Source organism: Triturus cristatus, chromosome 5_2, assembly GCF_964204655.1.
Source record: "Triturus cristatus chromosome 5_2, aTriCri1.1, whole genome shotgun sequence".
Lineage (NCBI taxonomy): Eukaryota > Metazoa > Chordata > Amphibia > Caudata > Salamandridae > Triturus > Triturus cristatus.
Genome location: NC_140588.1, coordinates 801,046,813 through 801,069,454, shown reverse-complemented (window position 1 = coordinate 801,069,454; position 22,642 = coordinate 801,046,813). Strand labels below are relative to the sequence as shown.

Genomic DNA, 22,642 nt, shown 5'->3' with positions numbered 1-22,642 from the left:
GGATTAGAGGTTCCCAGGCTGGGCTTTTACTACATGGTGACACAGCTGCAACATGCCGTCCAGTGGCTAGACGGGGATGAAAATTGGGAGAAGCGGTTTTTGGAGGGCATGCACGGGGGGGGGGGGGGGACCACTTTAGCAGACCTTCTCATGATGGGTTCTCGTGTGCCAGAAAGCCTCCCATATATTATAAGACATGTGGCCGCAATCTGGGAACTCGCAATTAAAACTGCGGTGCAAAGAGCGCCCTATGCTCCGGAGGCTCCGCTTTGGGCGGTGGTGCCATTTAAACAAATAAGCAAAACCATGTCCATTCTTAGATGGACGGAGGGGGGCTGCTCCATGATGGGGGAATCTCTATTTGAGACAAAAGTTCATTACTAGAGAGGAGGCAGAAACCATGTTTGAGCTGGGCATAATACAGACAGCATGCCAAGATTTCAGCAGTAGCAGGAGAGGTGTGGCCGTTGTTCCCGGAGGAACCACCTACTACTGCTATGCTTCAGGCTCTCATGACATTAGCGGGAGGTCGAAGGCTGGTATCATATATCTATAAGGCATTGAGAGGGTACCTAAACACGCACCCAGTCCCTATTTAAGCTAAATGGGATGCGGTGCTGGAGGAGCCCTTGACAGACCCAGAATGGCAAAAGGTGCACGAAGGGGTTAAAACTAAGTTCAAACACCAGATTTAAACTCACACAATTTAATATAATGCACCACACCTACCTGACATCAAGTGTACTACATAAAATATATCCGGATCGCCCTGCTGGATGTCAACGGTGCAGGCACGATGACGCCCGTTTCCTACATATGATATGGGATTGTTCAGAGTTAGGTCTCTTCTGGGTGTCAGTACTGGAGATTTTACGCCGAGTGTCGGGGTGGACGCTACCTCAATCTATCAAAGGGATATTGTTGGGATTGCTCCCCAGACCCAATGGGTAAAAGCTTACACGTAGATTTATACAGTTGGCGTTGGATTTGGCTAAAAGAAGGATAGCGATTAGTTGGAAAAGTGCATGGCCCCCTACAGTGAAGCAGTAGATTGGGGATTTAAGGGGATGGGCGACGGCTGAGCTAATTCGGATGAGACGGATCCGAAAGTATGATAAAACTAGAAGTGGACGCAATGGCTTGGTATGTCATGATTACGGAGGTGCACAGGGGGAGGAACGTTCCTCTGAAGTAACGGAACAACAAAGGAATAGAGAAGATAACTCTGAGGAGGAATCTAGCCCTCGGGCCTCACATAACCAGGGCACAGTGTAAGACATTTCTATTCATATTCAGTATCTGGCCTGTAATTTTAACAACAGGATGGAGTTTTTCCCTTTGTGACTCGGGGGGGGGGGGGGTTTGGTTGGGGGGATGGGGCAGTTATAGTTATGACGTGATGTTTTTTCCTGATAAGATTGACCAGTATAAGTTCCAATAGATAGATAGATAGATAGATAGATAGATAGATAGATAGATAGAATGTTGGGGAAATGAACTGCTTCCTTTGTTCTTTTAGGGTGGCATTATATCCTTAAGAAGACACCTCTTATGTATATTTGTATGAAACAAAAGGCTAATTCAGTGTTGTAATATGTTTGAAAGACTAAACTAATAAAAACATGTTAAAAAAAAGAAAAACAAAAAAGTATGTGTGCTTCCTAGAAGGCAGGTGTACTTAGAAGAGGTACAGTATTCCTATTTATTGTGAATGCACGAGGAATATAGGATTCTTCCTGGTGCAAATAACAGGTACTTATGGTTTTGAATTACTATAATCTGGAGACCTAGTTTAAACACACAAAAATGACTAAAAACTAAAAAATGACAACAAACCAACCCTTAAATGGAAGTGCACTTTCTTTTTAGGTGGTTATACACATTTTATTTTAGGTGGTTGTACACAAGAAAGCAGAAAGACATGCTGTCACTCACAGTGTAAGAGCAAATGGCTGAAGTGGGTTTACCCATTACCCTTAAGGTATGTTGTGGTGGGCAAAAGCAAAATATGCAAGCAGCTCAACAGACAAACCGATTATATATATATATATATATATATATATATATATATATATATATATATATATATATATATATCTCACACGTTCAGTCCGGCGCAATCCTTTCCAGATATAACGAAGGAATCACACAGGAGCCGTGGCCTCTATTTTCAGTGCAGATTTATTGCAGACACAAACGTCCGACGCGTTTCGGAGTAGGACACTCCTTCGTCACGGGCAAACTTTGTGCATTTCATCTTTGTTAATAAAGTAAATCAACATGTCACGTGATATAATAAACATAAACAAAATACTTTACATATTATAATTCATATGAGTATTTACAATTTTTCGAAGTTAATATAAGGTAATTTCGTGTAAATGGTAAGTACAATGACTAGCATGTCAAGAACAATGTTTTTGCATGATTAGAAAATCCATAGTTTACAAATAACACGCACACAATAGCGCGTTCGAATAGCATGTACCAGAAAATTCATCTGTCAAATAATAACCTCCGTGTTTCCCTCCCATGTGGGATAAAAAAGTGCTTAATTATGGTCGACAAAATGACAGTAGAAATTAACATACCGCACAAATAAATTAATGTCGGCCATTCTGGGACTCGAACTCATCATGTTAAAAGGTAAGACAATGGTGTATTAGTCCATAGTGCTACGGGAGCATTCTCTCTTACCTCCCCACAAGATTAATTTGTACTGGGCTGGCATAGTGACTAGATGAAAATTATATAATGCAGACAGCCTAAGTCTATTGAATGAAACGCCCCAGTGGGCATGCTTTAGTCAAAAACCATTGAATCATGGCAACACATGGCCTTAATCAATATCATAGAGTCTGTCAAAAGATTTAAAGAACAAGGGGGTTTATGAGACTCTTACACGCTAATTAACTCAGTTCAATACTGCCCCAGTGGGCCAAATCATAATAACAGGATTTCCCTTAGGTGTTGCCCATGTGGGCAAACTGTTCAGAGGGTAGCCAATTCATCTACTTCTCCAAGCATCTGTTACCTTAAAAAAAGACAGAATGTCTATTAAAAATCTTCATATTGTTACACGAGATTATTAAAAAGTCACACAAAATTTCTAAAAAACAGCAAGCAGAAAACAGCAGGTATGCATAAACCTATTGAACCAAACATACATTAGTATAAATGCACTGATAACTCCTCATCCATATTCAACCCATGGGGCACCATGGTATTGAATCTAATAATAAATTCGGATTCCAATTTTCTGAGTTCTAGCAATCTGTTGCCACCTCTTACATTAGGAAGAACACAATCAATTGCAGCAAATTTGACAAGACCCTTAATACTAATGAAATGAATCTCCAATTCACACACCAAATTAGTAAAGACACCATGGAATTTTTGGATCTTAAACTTGAGATAAAAAGTAACACCATAGAAAGTTCCTTATTCAGAAAGTCTACAGCTGGCAACAGTCTACTTCACGCTGACAGTTGCCATCCCCATAACCTTATACAAAGCATACCTTTTGGAGAGCTATTGCGGGCACGCAGAAATTGCAGTACTATCAGCAAATTTGAAAATGAAAAATCCATCATGCAAGAACGTTTTTTGGCACGTGGTTATAGTGCTAAAACAGTGAAAAAGGCGATTAATAAAGTTGAAGCTCTCAATCGCCAGGAACTTCTTTTCCCTACGGAAACCGTTCCAACCATTAAGCCTAAGGAAACTGTAAGGTTTATCACTACTTACAGCACCCATGCATGGGAGGTCAGGAGGAGCTTAAAAAAGTTTTGGGAAGTGCTGAAAACTGATAAGGATTTGAAAGATTATATAGGTGATTATCCATCTCTCACTTTTCGTAAACCTAAATCATTAAGAGACCAATTATGCAATAACATGATCCCCAATCCTAAAAAAGAGAATGCGGTCAAGGGGTTTTTTACATGTAACCAATGCAAGGCTTGTAAATATAGTTGTAGCATAAAATCAGTGAAATTCAACAATAATGAGGCCCCTTGGGTCATACAAAAACACTTAAACTGTAATACGGAATTTGTGGTGTATATTCTCAAATGTCCTTGTTCCAAATACTATATAGGGAGCACCATCCATTCAGGAAAGAAAAGAGTGTTAGAGCACTTGAGGGCCATCAACAAAAATGACAAAACCTATCCAGTAGCCCGGCATTTTCAAGATAACCACAACAGTAATGCCAGTCTTGTCAAATTTGCTGCAATTGATTGTGTTCTTCCTAATGTAAGAGGTGGCAACAGATTGCTAGAACTCAGAAAATTGGAATCCAAATTTATTATTAGATTCAATACCATGGTGCCTCATGGGTTGAATATGGATGAGGAGTTATCAGTGCATTTATACTAATGTATGTTTGGTTCAATAGGTTTATGCATACCTGCTGTTTTCTGCTTGCTGTTTTTTAGAAATTTTGTGTGACTTTTTAATAATCTCGTGTAACAATATGAAGATTTTTAATAGACATTCTGTCTTTTTTTAAGGTAACAGATGCTTGGAGAAGTAGATGAATTGGCTACCCTCTGAACAGTTTGCCCACATGGGCAACACCTAAGGGAAATCCTGTTATTATGATTTGGCCCACTGGGGCAGTATTGAACTGAGTTAATTAGCGTGTAAGAGTCTCATAAACCCCCTTGTTCTTTAAATCTTTTGACAGACTCTATGATATTGATTAAGGCCATGTGTTGCCATGATTCAATGGTTTTTGACTAAAGCATGCCCACTGGGGCGTTTCATTCAATAGACTTAGGCTGTCTGCATTATATAATTTTCATCTAGTCACTATGCCAGCCCAGTACAAATTAATCTTGTGGGGAGGTAAGAGAGAATGCTCCCGTAGCACTATGGACTAATACACCATTGTCTTACCTTTTAACATGATGAGTTCGAGTCCCAGAATGGCCGACATTAATTTATTTGTGCGGTATGTTAATTTCTACTGTCATTTTGTCGACCATAATTAAGCACTTTTTTATCCCACATGGGAGGGAAACACGGAGGTTATTATTTGACAGATGAATTTTCTGGTACATGCTATTCGAACGCGCTATTGTGTGCGTGTTATTTGTAAACTATGGATTTTCTAATCATGCAAAAACATTGTTCTTGACATGCTAGTCATTGTACTTACCATTTACACGAAATTACCTTATATTAACTTCGAAAAATTGTAAATACTCATATGAATTATAATATGTAAAGTATTTTGTTTATGTTTATTATATCACGTGACATGTTGATTTACTTTATTAACAAAGATGAAATGCACAAAGTTTGCCCGTGACGAAGGAGTGTCCTACTCCGAAACGCGTCGGACGTTTGTGTCTGCAATAAATCTGCACTGAAAATAGAGGCCACGGCTCCTGTGTGATTCCTTCGTTATATCTGGAAAGGATTGCGCCGGACTGAACGTGTGAGAATTTTGGGGGTGGCTACCCCAGCCGTGAGCCCGCCGAATTAGAGGCTCGGGAACAGCTAGAAACTCTGTGTTCATATATATATATATATATATATATATATAATGTTGTATCCGCTGGAGGATTCCTTGCTTTCCCCAAGGTAACGGACACGGACCCAGATTGGTGCTTAGTTAATTTTTTATTCCACCGTCGCCATTACGCGTTTCAGCTCAGTAGAGCCTTGATAACATGATATATATATACACACACACACACATACTGACAGAACCATAGGCTATAGGGACGTTATAGTTAGCTCCAAATTTTACCTACACAAATCCAGCTGTTAAAGTAACCAGAGATAACTATAATGTACCACCTGAACAATGCACTGCTTATAACCTAACAGATTATTTACATTACTCATTACATGTTTTGTAAACATTTGACACAAAGATAAATACTGAGCTACTGCACAAGTTAAATTACTATTGTTTATGTACTACAGAGTGTTAGATTTCTAACATATATCATCTGAATTATAATCCGTTTTTAAAGTAAGTGTACTATTTAGGAGTAAACTAGCCTCTATGCTGACACATGTTCCCTGCTGATGTATGTGTATGGCAGTGCTTTCCGACAGCCTGAGCTGTTCACTGAGACTTCACTCCACAGTGATGGATGAGCATAGTTGTGTTTAATGATGTACTGACGACCTTGCTTAGACCTCTCTACTTTGTGATGAATGAGTGTAGTAGTAGTTTGCAATAACTGAATCTGTTCACTAAGACCTCTATCTAGGGTGATGGCTCAGTGTAGTAATGATTAGCAACAGACTGACCTCTCTGCGGACACCTTCCTCCAGGATGAAGAAAAATTTTAGTAGTGGTTTGTGACAGAGTAGTCTGTCCGCTAAGACCGCTCTACTGGGTGCGTGTTAAAGTAGTTTGTGTAAAACTGACATCTGGACTAAACCTCTTTCCAGGTTGACGAATGGTGGTGTTGTGGTTTGCGACAGACTCGCCGGTATGGTTAAATGTCTTACTTTAGTCATTAGTGTTCATAGTAATGGTTTAGAAGAGACAGGACTATCAGCTGAGAACTCTCTCTTGGGTGATAAGTGAGTGTAGTAGTGGAGAAGGTTGCAGTGAGCTCTCTGCTGTACATTTCTCACCTCCCTCCTTTTCTTATTTAAAAAAAATGTAAATGGTATTTTATGAAGTAGATTAAAGCTTACTTTGTTGTATGATGTCGGCAGTGATGTCACCGACCATGTCATGAGTGATGTAATATGTGAGGCCATAAGCAGTGCATTGCGGGGGCTAAGTTATAGTGTGCAGAGGTAACAATAACTGCTGAATTTTTATGGTTTTGTGTGTGTAAATCTGAACCTAACTATAACATCCCTGCAACTTCTGTTTTTTTTCAGTGAATTTCGAATGATTTTTACTTTTTTCCCCAAACTATAACGTCCCTGTAACCTTTGGTTTTTTAGTGAATTTCACAGTTTTTTTAAATATAAATTGTACTACAATTTGACCCATAAATTCAATTTACTAATGCACATTTTCAGAACTTTATAAATACGTTTTATTCACACATTCATTCTTATATATTTCATAACTATTTTTTTTTTTTAAATTAAGGTAACTTATGTTGTCTTTCTATAAATTGCTGATTGGGGAGGGGGAGGAAGTGGGGAAGAACAGGTCTTTCTTCGTAATGCCCTCACACACCCCAAGGGATGTCATGCTTCATCATTTGGGCATTTGCCCCTCGTCAGGCCGGCGCTGCAATGCCTGACGGGCTCCCGAAACCGGGGCTCTTTGTCGGGGATCTTTTGAAGAAGCCGTATGGGTGCGTGTGGGTGTGAGGGCAGGGTAGTGCACAAGGAGTGAGATGTTTAAAAAAGGTATAGGGCCGTCCTACTTGATTTAAGTATTTTATTAATGAGGTAGCTCCAGCCTTAATAAAATTATGTGAAAGCCCTATTTAGGAGTTATGTTCAGTGAGGGCTAGTCAAGTGTGGGTGTGGTCAACATGTTTCGTGCCCCAGCTGCCCCAAAAGGGGTCAATGGCACTTCGTCAGGACCAAAATAGAACGTGTAGGGTGAGTGCACTACCGTTTAGCACTAGTTGCTAGAAACGGTAGGGGGTGATTAATATAGGAACTGGTACTGGGATGAGGATAGACCCCTCACGACCTAGTTCCGGACAGACGGGGATGAGAACAGAGCACAATAGTTGCTCCGATTTGTAGGTAGACTGGCAACTTGCTGGCGTCCTACCCTCGCTCTGGGCCCCGCCACTTCCTCCCCCTCCCCAATCAGCAACCCATAGGAACTGCTCTTCCTCTTTTCAATATTCCATTGGTGCCTTCTGAGCAGGACCTCAATCAAAACTAGGCTCCTTGTCCCTCCCCGATTAAAAAAAGTATTTCTATAAATGCAATGCACCAAGTATTTCTCTTTTTAAAAACAAAAAATCATTTCATGGATCCGCAGATCCATCCTGAACCAAAAGCACACATTCAATACTAAAACACATTTAATACAAAAACGTGCTATTTCAATTTCTAGAAGTGCCTGTGTGTGAGTGGCTGTGTCAGTGGCTGAGTGAGTGGCAATATGGGTATGTGTGAGTGGCTATATGGGGGTCTAAGTGGGTGTGGGAGTGGCTGTGTGGACGTGTGAGAGGGTTTGTGAGTGGCTGTATGGGTGTGTGGGCCTGTGAGTGGATGTGTGAGTGGTTTTGCAGATGTGAGTGGGTGTGTGAGTGGCTAGGTGGGTGAGTGTGTGAGTAGGTGTGTGGGTGTGTGAGTGGTTGTGTGAGTAAGTAGATGTGTGTGTGAGTAAATAGATGTGAGGGTGTGCCATTGGGTGTGTGGGGGGTTTGTGAGTGGCTGTGTGTGGATTTGTGAGTGGGTGTGTGCAAGTGGGTGTGTGTAAGTGAGTGCGTGAGTGAGTTTGTGAGTGGCTGTGTGGATCTGTGAGTGGGTGTACGAGTGGCTTTATGGATATGTGAGTGGTTGTGTGCTTCTGTGAGTGGGTATGCGACTTGCTGTGTGGGTCTGTGAGTGGGTGTAGGAGTAGGCGTGAGTGATTCGTGGGTGTGTCAGTCACTTTATAGGTTTGTCAGTGGGTGTGTGAGTGACCAAAAGAGTAGGTGTGTGAGTGGCTGTATGGGTGCCGTGAGTAGTTGTGTAATTGGTTGTGTGAGTGGCTGTGTGGGTCTGAGTGTGTGTGTGAGAGAGTGTGTGTGTGTGTGTGTGTGTGTGTGTGGTTTTGTGGGTGTGTGAGTGGCTGTATGAGTAGGTCAGTGTGAGTAGATGCGTGGGTCTGTGAATGGGTGCAAGTGTTTTTTAATTGTGGTCTGGCTCTGCGGATCCGCAGCAGAGCACACAGGGTGTTGCACTGAGCATCACAGTGGATCCACGGACCCTTGCGCCCTAAAGAAATACGTTTTTGGACAATTTCTTGACCATGAGGGGTCCTTCACAGGCCCCTCCATCAGTCCCCTGGGGTCAAGGTACCTCTACCCCGACCCCTTCTATCACTTTAAAAAAAAGAAAAAAAATCCCCCCTAGGAACCGTGCCTTGATGCACAAAATGGCTACCACAACTTTCCTCTCAGGTTGCAGCCAACCAATCACAGCATTGCTGTTGGGGTGTGGATGCGCAGCAATGGATCTGAGTCTGTAAATATACATAAATCTTTCAAATACTTTAATAAATCCAAAACTACTGAACAGATGTACACCAAATTACAAAAAAGCACTCTTTCTGGACCAAGATCTAGTTTCTGCCAAAGCTGGTGTAATTCTGTTTAGCGGTTTGGGCTGTAGTCGGGTGGGTCCACATTCCCTATGGACAATTGCAAGGGGAAAACACGTTTTGGGATCCCAAAACTTTCCAGCCAGCAGCCGAAGTGACTGGCAAACTCATTTTGGAGATTTGGTGAAGATTAGTCAAACGACGCCAAAGTTATTAGAAAAAACAAAACACAATTTCTCTATGGAAACTAGGTCCTAACTATAACTATTTACTGGCAGCTACAAATAAGGGGGATAGGTAAACAACTGTTAAAAACTGAGCTATGTTTGAGGTTCAAATGCGCAAAAACACCGAAATTAGCCAGATAGGTCTAAAAAAAAAAAAAGCACACGGCATAACTCCTAGCCACTTTCAAACGGAAGTAGAGAATTTCAGTGATTTTGAGCCCCAAACATAACTCATATTTTAGGACTTTGAATTTGATTGTTTTTATGGAAGACTTACTTTATTACCCACGCTGAGCAAAGCCATCGGCAGTGCCAAAGTGGGACTTACACCCAACCCACTGTGGCCACCCAACACATACCGACGATGGAATTTGGTAATGCCCAGTGGGGGTCAGATAACTGGCCTATGCCATTCCTCCTGCCTTTAAACAACTTACTTTAGTGTTTGCTTACGTTTTTTTATTTAATGCAGCGCCTGAAACACATGAGTGGGATGTGGCTCGAGAGATAGGCATAAAATGTGTCAAATTCTGCACTTAAAATAGCATCTGGCAAGCTTGTGAATCAACTCCGACTCGCGAGTCATGCACCAATAATAATGCTTTTCTCACGGTTGCTTTGGAATCTTCGGGCATTTGGGTACCAGGGGTTGGCTATCTTTGGGGTTGGCTGCCCATGGTTGTGGATTTTTTTTGCACAGGGCAAAACTTGCTAGTCACAGCCAACTCGCGAGTTTCAAGATGGCCAGAAAATAATTCACCCCTACTCCAGCTAATCAAATTCTTTGCAAATTTTAACATGTGAATCACAAAACTGACTTGGAGACTTAAATGGCAGAGATACAAAAATCTGTTAACCCATTAGAGCCCGAGCAGCACCTTTTGATAATATCTTAAAAGATACAGAACAGCTTATCACCAAACCAAAAAAGAGACACTTTCTTATTGCATGTCAAGTCTAGTGCAAATCCGTTCCGCTGCTTATGCTGTAGTGAGAACAAAATTTCCTTTAGTAGCTAAAAAGGGAATTCCCTTATTTCTCCCCAGCCCTTAACATTTGTTCTCATGGACGTGTATTCACAAAGCTTCGTTGTTAACTGAATTCACCAACTGCCACGTTTTGTGCAAATCGGTCTACGGAATTAAAAGGTAAAAGCAAATCAAAAAATGCTCTTTAATGTTAAGTGTTGCTCAAGTGGCAAGATGCAAAGCAACGAAGGTCAGGGTATTTAATTCTATTCGGCGTTCCATAATCCACACGTTCCACACATATTTAAATCATTTACCGGTCTACTGGGCCTAATGCGTTTTGCTTATGCTCTAGGTATTGTTGTTAAAATGGTTGTACTGAAAACACAGCAAAAAGCGAAGGGACTGGATCATCTACCCGTTACATGCCCCTCAGCCTATTTAATTGGAATATTAAGATATTTGCTAAACTAATTTCCAGTAGGTTGACAGAGATGGGATCCACATTTGTATATGCAGATAAGTCAGGAATTGTTCTTGGCATGCTTTGCTACACATGCCCATACGCAGGTATATGTGGTCATGTGCAGTTGGTTCTGCGATTCCCAGGAGAAGGCAATAATTTCTCTTCATGTATCAAAGAAGTTGGAACTGGCTTCAGAAAGTCCGGAGTTTATTAATCTATGCCCACAAATTAACCTTCAATATGAACACTGTGATTGACGCATGACATCTGTATTCGACGGGGTTCAGTCAACTCCCACTATTTTGGTATTAAGTGGAATGAGAAGAATGGTTGCCCATTCTCCCCTAGTTTGTTTAAAGTGGATCAATAATTTAAGCAGGTTAAACATTCATAGTACATGGTTGTGGCTTTGAAGAGCAGTTCTAGAGGGCTGAACGTAAGCTATCTGGTTTGTAAACACATCATGGAGCTGTCTGGCATTGGTAAAATATGTGGTTGGCTTTAATTAACCCATTAGAGAGCTCACATTTACTATATGATCGCAAATCCTTCATTTGTCCAACAAGTAAAAAACAAATCAAGTAAATAATGCAATCTAATCTCGTTTTACTGTCAAACCATTTAAATATGAACGTAAAATGAGACATAGATGATCCATACAGAGCAAGAAAAAGTCCCTGCAGAATGATGATCAGGTGAGAGAGAGAGAGAGAGAAAGAGAGAGAGAGATGCCGTAAATCTTTATGGTGCACTATTTCCTGCCTAGATTTATAAATCCAAGACCCTAGGAAAAACAAGGCCCAGACTCCAGATCTTGAGTTTTAAAGCATGGAGGCCTACCAATAGTTTCTCGATGGAGGATGTCAACGTACTCAGTACTATTATAAAAGCATTCTCAATGACTGACATTGTCAAATATTTAGAATGAAAGCTTTTCATAAACCATGTAACACAAACATCCAACTTACCTTCAGAAAGCAACAGAGGCCATCTCCTTTCAAATTTCCTTGGTTGTCCTTGTACAGTTTGACTTTGTAGTCTTCAGTCTGAATATCTCGCATTATAATACCATATTTGGACATAAGCTCTACAAATTCATCGTCTGTTATGTCAGGAGGGAGACCTAGGACAGTATAAAAAGAAAAGTCTATACAACGGCAAGGTTTGAGAAAGAAATGTAAGATTGTTAAAATATATGTACACAAACAACAATTAGCAAATAAAATATTTTTTAATTCGGGCGACAGGAGGGAAGGGGCAGAAAGGTTCACCAGGTAAAGCTCCTGTAATATACCTAAACTGCCAAATTTTAGGGTGGGTTAGATTTTGCAGAGGGACCAGAATATCAACGTAACTTTATCTTTTACAGTGATGAGCATATATGCGGATGTGCAGTGTTATATGCCATTTATTATTAGTACAATGTACTGTAAAACAACGTTCACAAGGAACTCATTTAGAAAAAAGGGGAAAGTAACTATACTCTAAGTCATATACTAATTTATTAATAAATTAGTATATGACTTAGAGTATAGTTACTTTCCCTTTTTTCTTCTCTCTCAGCCCCTAGAATTACAGTCCTGATGAGACCCGGTATTTCAAAGTGGGTCGAAACGCCGTCGACAACAAAATAAGAGACAGCCTAGACTGAATCACTGTATATTGTATATAAACTGTCCTTATATATATTTTTTCCAATAACCTTCCACCAATCCTTTTTGTTTTGTCACATTGTATGAGGTTATGGTTTGTTTCACTGGGGCTCACGATTCACTGTAAATGTAAGAGAGATTTTGTGTATATATAAAATGTGTTTTAATTTGTGATATAAAAAAGTGATTAATAAATGAAGACCTCGGCTGAGGCTTACTAGATTTCAGTAGTTTAAAAGGGTTCTGTGTAGACTTACTGTGTTTATTAATGATTTGTTCTTTTTTGAAATAATTGTGTTTTTCTTGTTCTTGACTTTCTGGTACGAGATTAATTCCAAGGCAATCATTGAGATTGTAAATAATTGAAAAAATTTCTAAATGAGTTCCTTGTGAACGTTGTTTTACAGTACATTGTACTTACCCGGTTCACAGGGACACAAGGGTCGCTCTTGTAAACTTTAAATATTTATTAATAGTAGTCAGTGTGCAGAAGGGCCATAACTTACAAAATGCCCCATCCTGCCTCAAAATGGTACTACATAGCATGTTGCACTCTTATGCATCTATTTTTTCCCCCTGGCATTTTTTCATGTATAATTTTTTCACACTGTATTTAACCGAATCCAGGATGCAACGAGTTACATTTAAGTAGTAAGATAAAATTACATTATAGAGGCCTGATATTATTAAGAGAGTTGTTTCCATGTGTAGTCATTGTAACTTTTACTATGCAAGGCAGTAAAAAGTGTTTCCCTTGTCACGTTCCCAGCACTGTGGGAATAACATGGAATGTGACGTTTGCACTGCAGTTATATATGAGTGAATGTACATTTATTAGTAACGCTGCTCTAAATATATTAATAGGCCACATTTATTTTCACTGTCATAGCATAAATATATCTAAGCAGCGAAGTAACTGTCTACACATTTCAGTCGTACCTGACCTTTACTAAAGACATGAAGTGTAAATTCCTGCACTTTACATTTAGGAGTTAGTAACAGAAACAAAAAAAATACTCCAAAGTGCTCCGGGTAAAGCAGCACGAAATCATGTACTCGATTTAAACGTATACCATAAAGCTAAAACACATGATTATAAATTATTAACCAGTAGATTCAATCAAACGAACGGTTAAAGGTATATCCTCATTTTCATGATAACCGGAATAGGATATGTTCTAAAATGTTATGGAGCGCAATAAATGAAGGCCTGGAGCGAAGTATGAGGAACAGAAACAACCCACTAAAATAAGTATGATAATTTCAGGTTGAAATACACAGTTTTAAATGCTTTACCGAAAGCCAGATGATTATGACGGGTCCTTAGCTGAAAGGTTAACAGGTTTCCATGGTTCAGCGGTGACAACAAGTTAACAGATGGACAGCCTGGCCTAGATCTTTAAGGAGTGGAACTTGAGCCATTTCTGTAGCTCCAGAGCAGCGAGGTCTTAGTGGAAGAGAGAGAGTTTCTTTCTTGAATGTATACGGGCCCTTGGGGGCAGAATGCCAGATGCAAACTATAAAGACTCGTGAATGGGATTTGGTTTGCCGAAGGGACGCCAATAGAGGTCAACTAGAATATAATTCATTAATTAATTAATCCTGTTCATTAACCATTCAATTTGTTCATCCAAGTGGTCATAATTTTATGATTTACATTATATTCATTCATGCGACTTCTGCAGTGTACGTTCATATTATTTAGCCACAGGTTGACATATGACGCCATAGGTATCGACGTTACTCACGTTGCTGGTGTGAGTTAAAACTATATAGACACACACACACGTATTACACAATTTATTAGATTAATGATATTCTAAACCTACCAGTCACATAGACATTGGTGTTTCGTTCTTCTTCAACCTGAAACCATCCTAAAAAAATAAGAAAGTTATGATTATGCAAGTTACACTCGAGCCACAATCCTTCAATAAAAATGTGTCATCTGCATATTTTGGCCAGACAACGAAAATTAAAACATTAAATCCCCCTTCTGAATTTCACCAATGCTCTTAAATTGATATATCTTCAAGAGGCAATGCCTTTTTAGCTAGGACAGAGGTTCACATAAGCTCTTTTTAGGTCTCGCCTATAGTTGCAGTGCAAATGCGCTGCCATCGCTTTGCGAGACATGCAGTATACTGTAGTGTGGAAGCTTCGGGAAGCTCCGCCCACTCTTTGCCCATTGGCTTTTGTCTTAAATGCTGCCTTCCGATTGGTTTGAGGCTTGTTAATCCCTACTCATTCATCATTTGTATCCTTCCACGGCTATTGGCCCCTTTACTCCTAACACTATTTTCTTTCCTGTCTCCCTACCCCACCGCCCCCTCCCCCAGTCTGACTTCTCGCCCTCCCCTGCCCCCCACTCCCGTTCGTGTTTTCTTGCCTGCCCGCACTTCCATTTTCATCTTCATTATTGCCACCTTGAAATATGCGAGTTCAAGATGCGTGCTGTACAAAAACTTCTTGTGTTTAATGAACTAGATTTTATTGTTACTCTAAATATAATAAGACTTTAGGCAACATTCGGGGTATGCATGGCAACTGACGCCTCTTAGTTCACAAATGGCATTGCTGTCGAGCGGGAGGAGCGGCAGTGTTTTAACTCATGCATAAAACGAGCACTTCTAATAACTTCCTCTCAATTCAGTGTTACAATCTTGTGTACTGAGGTGACGCGCTAAAGAAATGAGACTTTATCGAACATTTACATAATGTTTACTGGATGATTAACATGCTGATCATTTTCACGGCTCGCCCACTGGCTCGTATACGCTTGGCTCGTCTCCGGCTGGCCCTACCGGTTAATTAATATATTGGCTCACGCACCTCTAACAAAGAGAGATGAATGGATACATGACAGTGAGCACGGTAGATGGTAGAGAAATAGACTGGTTTAGACAAACAGACAAAGTCAGTCTCCATTGCCTCACGTCAGAATCATCACTTTCAATAACCTGGAAATCTGCCGTCCAACTCCTGCATGCCCCAACCTCATCCCCCTCACCTATTCTTAGCAGAAGCAGCAGATTCTGGGCTGTGCCCTGCTGGTGCAGAGGAGCACGGCAGAGTCTGTACAAGTGCTGGGATCCCTAGCCTCTCCGGGCGGGCACCTAAGCTTTCCGGGTGCCTTCACACTCAGGATAAATGAATACATTTTGTTCAGTGCTTTAGTCGCCCCTCTGTGAGCACTGTCTGGTAGATAAAGCTCTGTGTTAATAAACACATTCAGAGAGGTGGTTGTGTACAAACAAACAACAGCCACAATACCGTACGTTTTGAACGTATAGTTAAATACCTGCTCATCGAGTACCTCATTGTCTGATCATTCCATGGCACTACCAAAATTACATATGGACACATTTGTTCAAATGTAAAACACTCCCTTCTATGGGTCATTTAACAACTCGAGGCTTTGGGGTTAGGTAACCTACTTTGGATGCTGTGTAAAAGAGTAAATACAAAAATTAATGCAATGAAACTAAGCAACCAGTACTGTCTAAAACACTGTGAAAACTGACACGCATTCTGGCATTTTGTTTAGTTAATGTCGATTTTCTCATAGATGCAAGTAAAGTACTCTTAATAGCTTAATGAAATCTGCACACTTTTAACTAGTAGCACCAGGCGACCTTTGACAACTAGGCAATGAATACATTTTCATGTACCCTCAAACTCCCCCCTGCTCCCCGCCCCCTTGGAAAACTTCATTGCCTCCCAGTGTTTGGGGGATAACCAAGACGCAGGAGAGGGAGTCAAATAGTCTAGAAAATGAAAGAGAAGCCGGGATTCGGATTCACATGCTCCGATCCCGATCGCGTTGGTTAGTCTGTAAGCACTACTTTTATTAATGAGTTTCGCATTAGTAAAGCACCACGGTGTGCATGTGTGGCGACACTTCACCCATGAGGTACATGCCAAGCAATTGTTGACACAATCCACACTTTGCGTCTTTTTCAATATATTTATTACCAAGTGCAGGACCTTTCCAAGGGATTTTGCACACTACATACATTCACTCCAAAAATAAAACTTGTAGGTAAAAAACATTGCCATTTACAATGTCAATAGCTCTAACTCACAAATGCGAGACCTATTTGCATTGCAAATGCTTGTTTAATTCGGTGGGCCCCACTGAATCCTTAATAGAATCTGGTGATCCCCACTGAGTCGATACTGGAAGCTGGTGGGACCCCCAGAACAAGCAATTTCTAGGATTGGAACTTAAAAATTAACTTAAAAAATACAGAAACAAGTATACATCAAATAAACAAACATTGAAATATTTTATTTAATTCACAATCAAATATAGAAAAATCGATATTTTAATGAGGTTGGTGCTTTTCTAACTTTTTTTTTAGGTCTTGCCTATGCAGCACGAATGCGCTGCATAGGAAAAAGACTTTTAGCCATCGCTACACTTTTGCAGGCAAAAACGTGCAACCCGTTCCATAGCTCCTAATGGCAATGGCATGTTTGGCGATTCCCTTGCGGGAGCGAGCAGCGGCGCCATATGTTATCAATTATCACGCCTAGCTGCTCGCTCCTGCACGGGAAACCGGCGCAGGCCCCCTCCTCTGCCCCCTCCCCTTGTGCCAGCATGAGGCGCGCGCGCTTGTTTTTCTGCTTTTGGAGGTCGACTTACTTCGTAGACCTTACTGGGGCTTAGCGCGCTGCAGTAGGTTACCGTAAGGTGGTGCTGTTCACCGGCCCCAGCAGCTTTCCTGATGCTGCAGGACTCGTGGGGCATCTGGGACGTCTGTGTAGTGCTAGGAGCTACTACTGTGTAGCGCTGTTGGCCCTGGAGAGGTCGGTGTAGGTACTGGTCGGGTGTTGGCCACTCAGGTTATTTTCGGTGTAAAGGGCCCTTCGCACACTGCTCACAGCAGTTTTCATGAGCCTCTGTGTGGTATATTCTTCAGTGCTGCATTGTCTCTTGCGCCCACCCTGGCTAGTGCTGGAACATCCTCCCTTACCCCTGCGTGGAGGGAGGCGAGGCTGGTCACGTGTTGACTCAGACCGGTGAGGATGAGCTCAAAAGCTCTTTGTTGTCTCGGGGGCATTGCTGGCTCGTTACTAATGCCGGGAGGCGTGTCTTGTTATAAAACTGTGGACACCTGTCGGAGCCGCTTCACAACAGACCCTGTATATCGGGTGCAGTATACTAAAGCAGCTGTTAGGTGGCACTGCTCTTTCCCTGATATGGCAGTCTCTCAATGAGTGCTGGGCTGGAGATGCAGGTGCAGGTAGTATTCACAGCGGTGCTGCAGCTGCTCCTTTCCCGCCCGCTGCAGTTTCTCAAGAACTACAGGCCACATAGAATTGCAGGTAGGGGGGCAAAGCTAGTTTTGGCTCGGATCGCTGCACATGAGTCCGGTACTTGCTAAGGTGCAGTGCAGCACGTAATTGCTAGTTGGCACTGTTGCCACCTCAGGAGGCCACAGCATATTTCTTCCAGCTGCAGGCTACATTGCTTAGCTCTGTTGGACTTGCTGCAGGGTTGCGATATCTGCTCCTCTCACCTGCAGGCACTTGCTGCTGTATGGTGGAAAAAGTCTTCTCGCCCTCACGAGTGCTGCAAAGACAGGTGCAACCTCACGGGCAGCACGGTCACTTGGCAGGATGTTATATGCTGGGCCGCAGTACTTCTCCGTGCCAGCTAACTTCTCTCATATGACCAGTTAAGAGATGATGGGGCGGAAAGGCGGTCACCACGGAGTTGCTCAGAGCCTCACCTCACTAATTTTTGGGAGAATTCTCCCACTACGTTTGGCAACCTGCCTTTTTTCTCTCTTTGCATCCAGATATATAATTCAACAAGTAACATTACACCGGCAGAAAGCCAGGCCCCAGCCCACTTAAAGCCCTGGCCTTGCCCAGTTCTGCCACTGACGTTGCCATGCAAGGAGTGAGTGCCTCAGGCTACACTTCTCCCATTAGGCAGAGCAAGGCGGCAGGCAGCATACACGCAGGGTCAGACCCGCTTTTCGCCATTGTAAAGTTGTGTGCTCTCGACCCACATACTTAGTAAGAGGTTAAGACCGACACGGGGTGTGTGTGGTACTAGAACTGGTCCCGAGCACGTGCGCTCGGACCTTTTTTATTGACAGGGTCACCTAACCGTTGACGCCTGTGTTGGATGGGTGTGTGGTGGGTGTAGGGCCAGCCCTCAAGAGAGTGGCTGGTATACTAGTGCCTGTTAAGACACTAGAACGTGTACAATAGGACACTACAATACTGAACTATGAGAAGGTTTTTATCTGTATTAAATAGGCCTTACTTAAGTTCTGCGTTGGGATAAATGTAATAGCATGTACTTTTCAACCACTTTAATGGGAGTCGTGCTTCGACATCATGAATGGTCACGCTATAATCCTCGAACAACCCAGTTGCTTTTACTGCTCCCAGCATCCCTATTACATTAAGTTTAACTGAGCATCTTAGAATAATGTACCACTACCATCTTGCCAAAAAATGCAATTGGTTTCCTCACTGAGTCGGACAGGCCTGTTCTTTATCATTTTCTGCAAATAGTCTAAAAAGACAGGAACTCAAATAGATAGTCAATTGTTACAGTAGGATAGACAGGATTGAGTCTTTTATATGTAACAGACCTTCCTGTTGGGGCATATTACCCCTAACATAGCTTTCAAAACTCTGAAACCCATATGTCAATGATAAAACTTGAGTCAGAAGGTAAGGGTTTTAAAGCAAGCCCTTATTTTGCACACCCGATTGAGAATGCCATGTCTGAATCAGTTTGAAGTTTATAGTTTGGCAGTTCCTGATCCTTATAAAACTCTCTCTTAATTATGCTTTCTGGATATATTCTTAAGCACTTTGAGGTTTACCCAATCCAGTGCCGTACAGAAACCAAATCGCTTGGGAGGCTGTAAGTCCAAGGTTCAAGTCTCAGTGTTTGCTTGGGAGGCTCTAAGTATAATCTCTTCACTGGGGGGTGAATGTTTGATTTGCTCTGCATACCGTCCATCATCTGTGTGTCTTTCGCTTTCTCGCCATAAGTGCGTCGGGTATCCCTAGACGTGGGTCTGGGGCTCACCATGCCACTGGATTCAAGCTAGCCTGGCTGATGTGGGGTGGTACCCCCAAACGAGTGCCAGCATGCTTGTTTCCTGTCCAGGGAAGACCTGGCTTAGGCAGTTCTGGCTGGACTGTTTCCATGAGGAGCAGGGTCAAGGATCCTACTTCCCCTAATCATCTCACTGATGTTACAGCGACAAGTAAAACAAGCATTGGCATGGCCAATAGGTCTCACCTTTGGGACCTTATAAGTGTTTAGCCATGCAACACTTGATGTTGTTGCACTAAGGATATTGTGCTGGATAACTAAACACTTATAAGGTCCCAAAGGCGAGACCTATTGGCTATGCCAATGCTTGTTAAGTCTTGAAGACAAAGAGATATACTAACTTGAGGCATACCTCTTTGCCTTTGTAGCTCCTACCGCATGCTCTCTTGGTTGGCGTTTCATTTGATAACAGCCATTGTCTATTCCGTATCCTATTTACTGTACTTGTGCTGCTCCAACGAATCAAGCTACTTAATCAGAATGACTATAGTAAAATGAGGAGGACCCATTCAATGATGACAACTAAATACCCTAGCGAGATCCCCATTATAGTCATACAATAGAGTCTGCTGCAATCTAAATTTCATTAAGATTCACCAGAGTGTTCATCCCTTCTAGAGAAGCGCGGTTGCGTATCTGCAATGATCATCTCCCACTAACATATTTGGGACACTACATAGTAAAATCAAAGCAATACTGTTCCAAAATTATTCAGGATTTCCTCTCGGAAAGGACGCTCCTGCTCAGTGAAAGCAATCACTATTTGACGTTTAATACCAGTAGACAGAAGACTTAGCACCTCACTGAAGAGTGTCAGAAAAGCTGAAGACCTGCCTTCTTGGCTACGCAACTCATAAGACGAGCATCACGAACCATGTGGGTAGTGTGCACTTTGAAAGTGATGAAAGTCAGTCAGTCAATCAATGCCCACATATCAGGCTCAGTGGCTAATATCTGCAAATCCTGCCAAGACGAACAACAGAGATGCCTATTTTCAACCAGCAAATCTAAAACAGAAATGCTAATGTTAAAGTTGCAAATGGAAATACATATTTTCACTTTAAAACAGGAGAGTTTCTTTTCCTGCACATCACCCCCATGCAGAGAGAATTATCAAGATTACTGACAACAATCAATACTCGTAATACAGTAGAGTATAGAAAGAAGTGCATCTCAAAAGAAGATAATGGGTGCTTCCTTGTAGCAAGTGTTTCAGAAAATAAATTTGCAATGGTAAATATAAAAAGGTTAGTGAAATAGCATGTTAATCTAAATTTAAAAAAAATGATTTTGGATAAAGAAGAGCTAAATTCTCTGGTTTGTGGTCAGGCAAGACAGGAAATTGGGAGCGAGTTGGTGGAGAGCATTGTCTTAGGTAAAATTCACAGCACGTGTATTTACTAATCTCTCAACTGAGTGCATTTAGAAACTTGGCTTGCTTCTAAATACCTGTGTCTTAGGGGGTATTACCTGGCTCAGGTTTTCTCTTCTCTGCTTTGGGTTTACGCTCCTTTTGTTCTGCTGCAGTGGCATCACTTGTGTCCGGATCCTTAGGTGGCTCTTTATTTTCGGCAGAAACTTCGGGTGTTTCAGCAGGTTTTATCTTCTTTTGTGGGGTAGGCTCAGCAACAGGTACGTCATCGGCAGGCAGACCATAGTTGGCATGGTATAAAGCCAAGAAGTCATCTGTGATCTATTACAGAAACCAAGCAAAATGGTTTAAACTGCATAGTTCTACCTGCAAAGTTGGACTCTAAAACAAAAAGGTATATGTAAAATCAAAGAAGCCAAACAGAGTTCACACCTAATCTGATCACAATGATACAAACATCTATGATTTATCTGGGGGGTATATATGCAACTATAGGCATATCTGACAGTGTCTGATTAGGCTAATGGATTCACCAGATTTATTAAGGATTTATCAAAGAAATCTACAGCTCATAAACGCCCCATCTATCTTTGTAAGGTGCGATTTGTCAATACTTATGGGCGAAGAAACGCATCTCATCCCACATGCTATCCTTTGCCTTGCGTTTAACTACTAAGCCAAGTCACAGAGGGAAGCCTTGTAATGCCACTTTTCTTCTCCAGTAGCATTGCTAGGACTCTTTTGCCTTGTGTTCTCCAAATCCTTTAGAACAGTTTAATCTCAATCGGCTACCCAAGAGTCAGGCTATTATTTTGACTTTCTTCCACTGCTCTGAACTAGATATCAGCCACGAATTTAGATTTCCTATTGGATCCCTGCCCCCTCCAAAATTCTTAAGCAAGTTGATGAACTAATGATCTCTCATCTTACGGCTCTTGTAATCTGTCCATTCTGCAAGTGGCTGTCCCCGCATACTGGAAGCATGCTCAAGTAATACCTAATTGGTAGCCAGCAACTGGACTGTACAGCAAGATAAAACATACCTCTTTGCTGACTCTGCCAATGCTCCCCACTGATAAAAGATATCCGCCTTAAGGGGGCGACACATCAGTCGCCAAGGGCATGCACCCAGCTAAGCCGAATGGCCTTCAGCCCTCCGTGCAGAGCGCAATAGCCTCCATGAAGTCAACACGGAAGCTACTCTTCACAGAAGCTGTCTCTCAAGCCACGGACACCCCATTGACGGATCCCTCAGAACATACAATGGATCTGATTCTCAAGGAAATCACGGCATACAGCACAGGTCATGGATGCAAAGAAGGCATACCTCACAGCGGAAATGAATTCCATCCGGCAAGACATCACTGTCTTTACCGACATGGTGGCGGGGCTGAACAAACGCCTGAAAGCCCAAAAATCAACCACATCCCGGACAGCGGACCCGAACCTTGGCGTCTGCGTAACAAGATCATCAACATTGAAAACAGGATTTGCAGGGACAACTTCCGCTTCTTCTGTATCCCGAAAAAGGCAGTGGAGACAGACGTCAGCATCTTCTTCCAGGATCTACTTCCTAACATTTTTGGGATAGTTCCCCCATTCCCCATTAGAGATACAAAGAGTCCACAGAATCCGACAACAAAAACTGACATCAGATAGGGC

At 41.9% G+C, this 22,642-nt stretch overlaps 1 protein-coding gene across 2 annotated transcripts in view; it reads right to left on the bottom strand.

The window, feature by feature from the left end:
- The window catches only part of HTATSF1 (HIV-1 Tat specific factor 1), a 235,764-nt gene that overhangs the window by 155,815 nt on the left and 57,307 nt on the right, over nt 1–22,642 (bottom strand). For both annotated transcript variants that reach the window (XM_085607950.1, XM_085607951.1), the window contains 3 exons: nt 21,079–21,301; nt 14,345–14,392; nt 11,832–11,986 (listed from right to left, as the gene is read on the bottom strand). In XM_085607950.1, the coding sequence (XP_085464076.1) occupies nt 11,832–11,986; nt 14,345–14,392; nt 21,079–21,301 (426 nt within the window). The remainder of the gene's footprint in view (nt 1–11,831; nt 11,987–14,344; nt 14,393–21,078; nt 21,302–22,642) is intronic.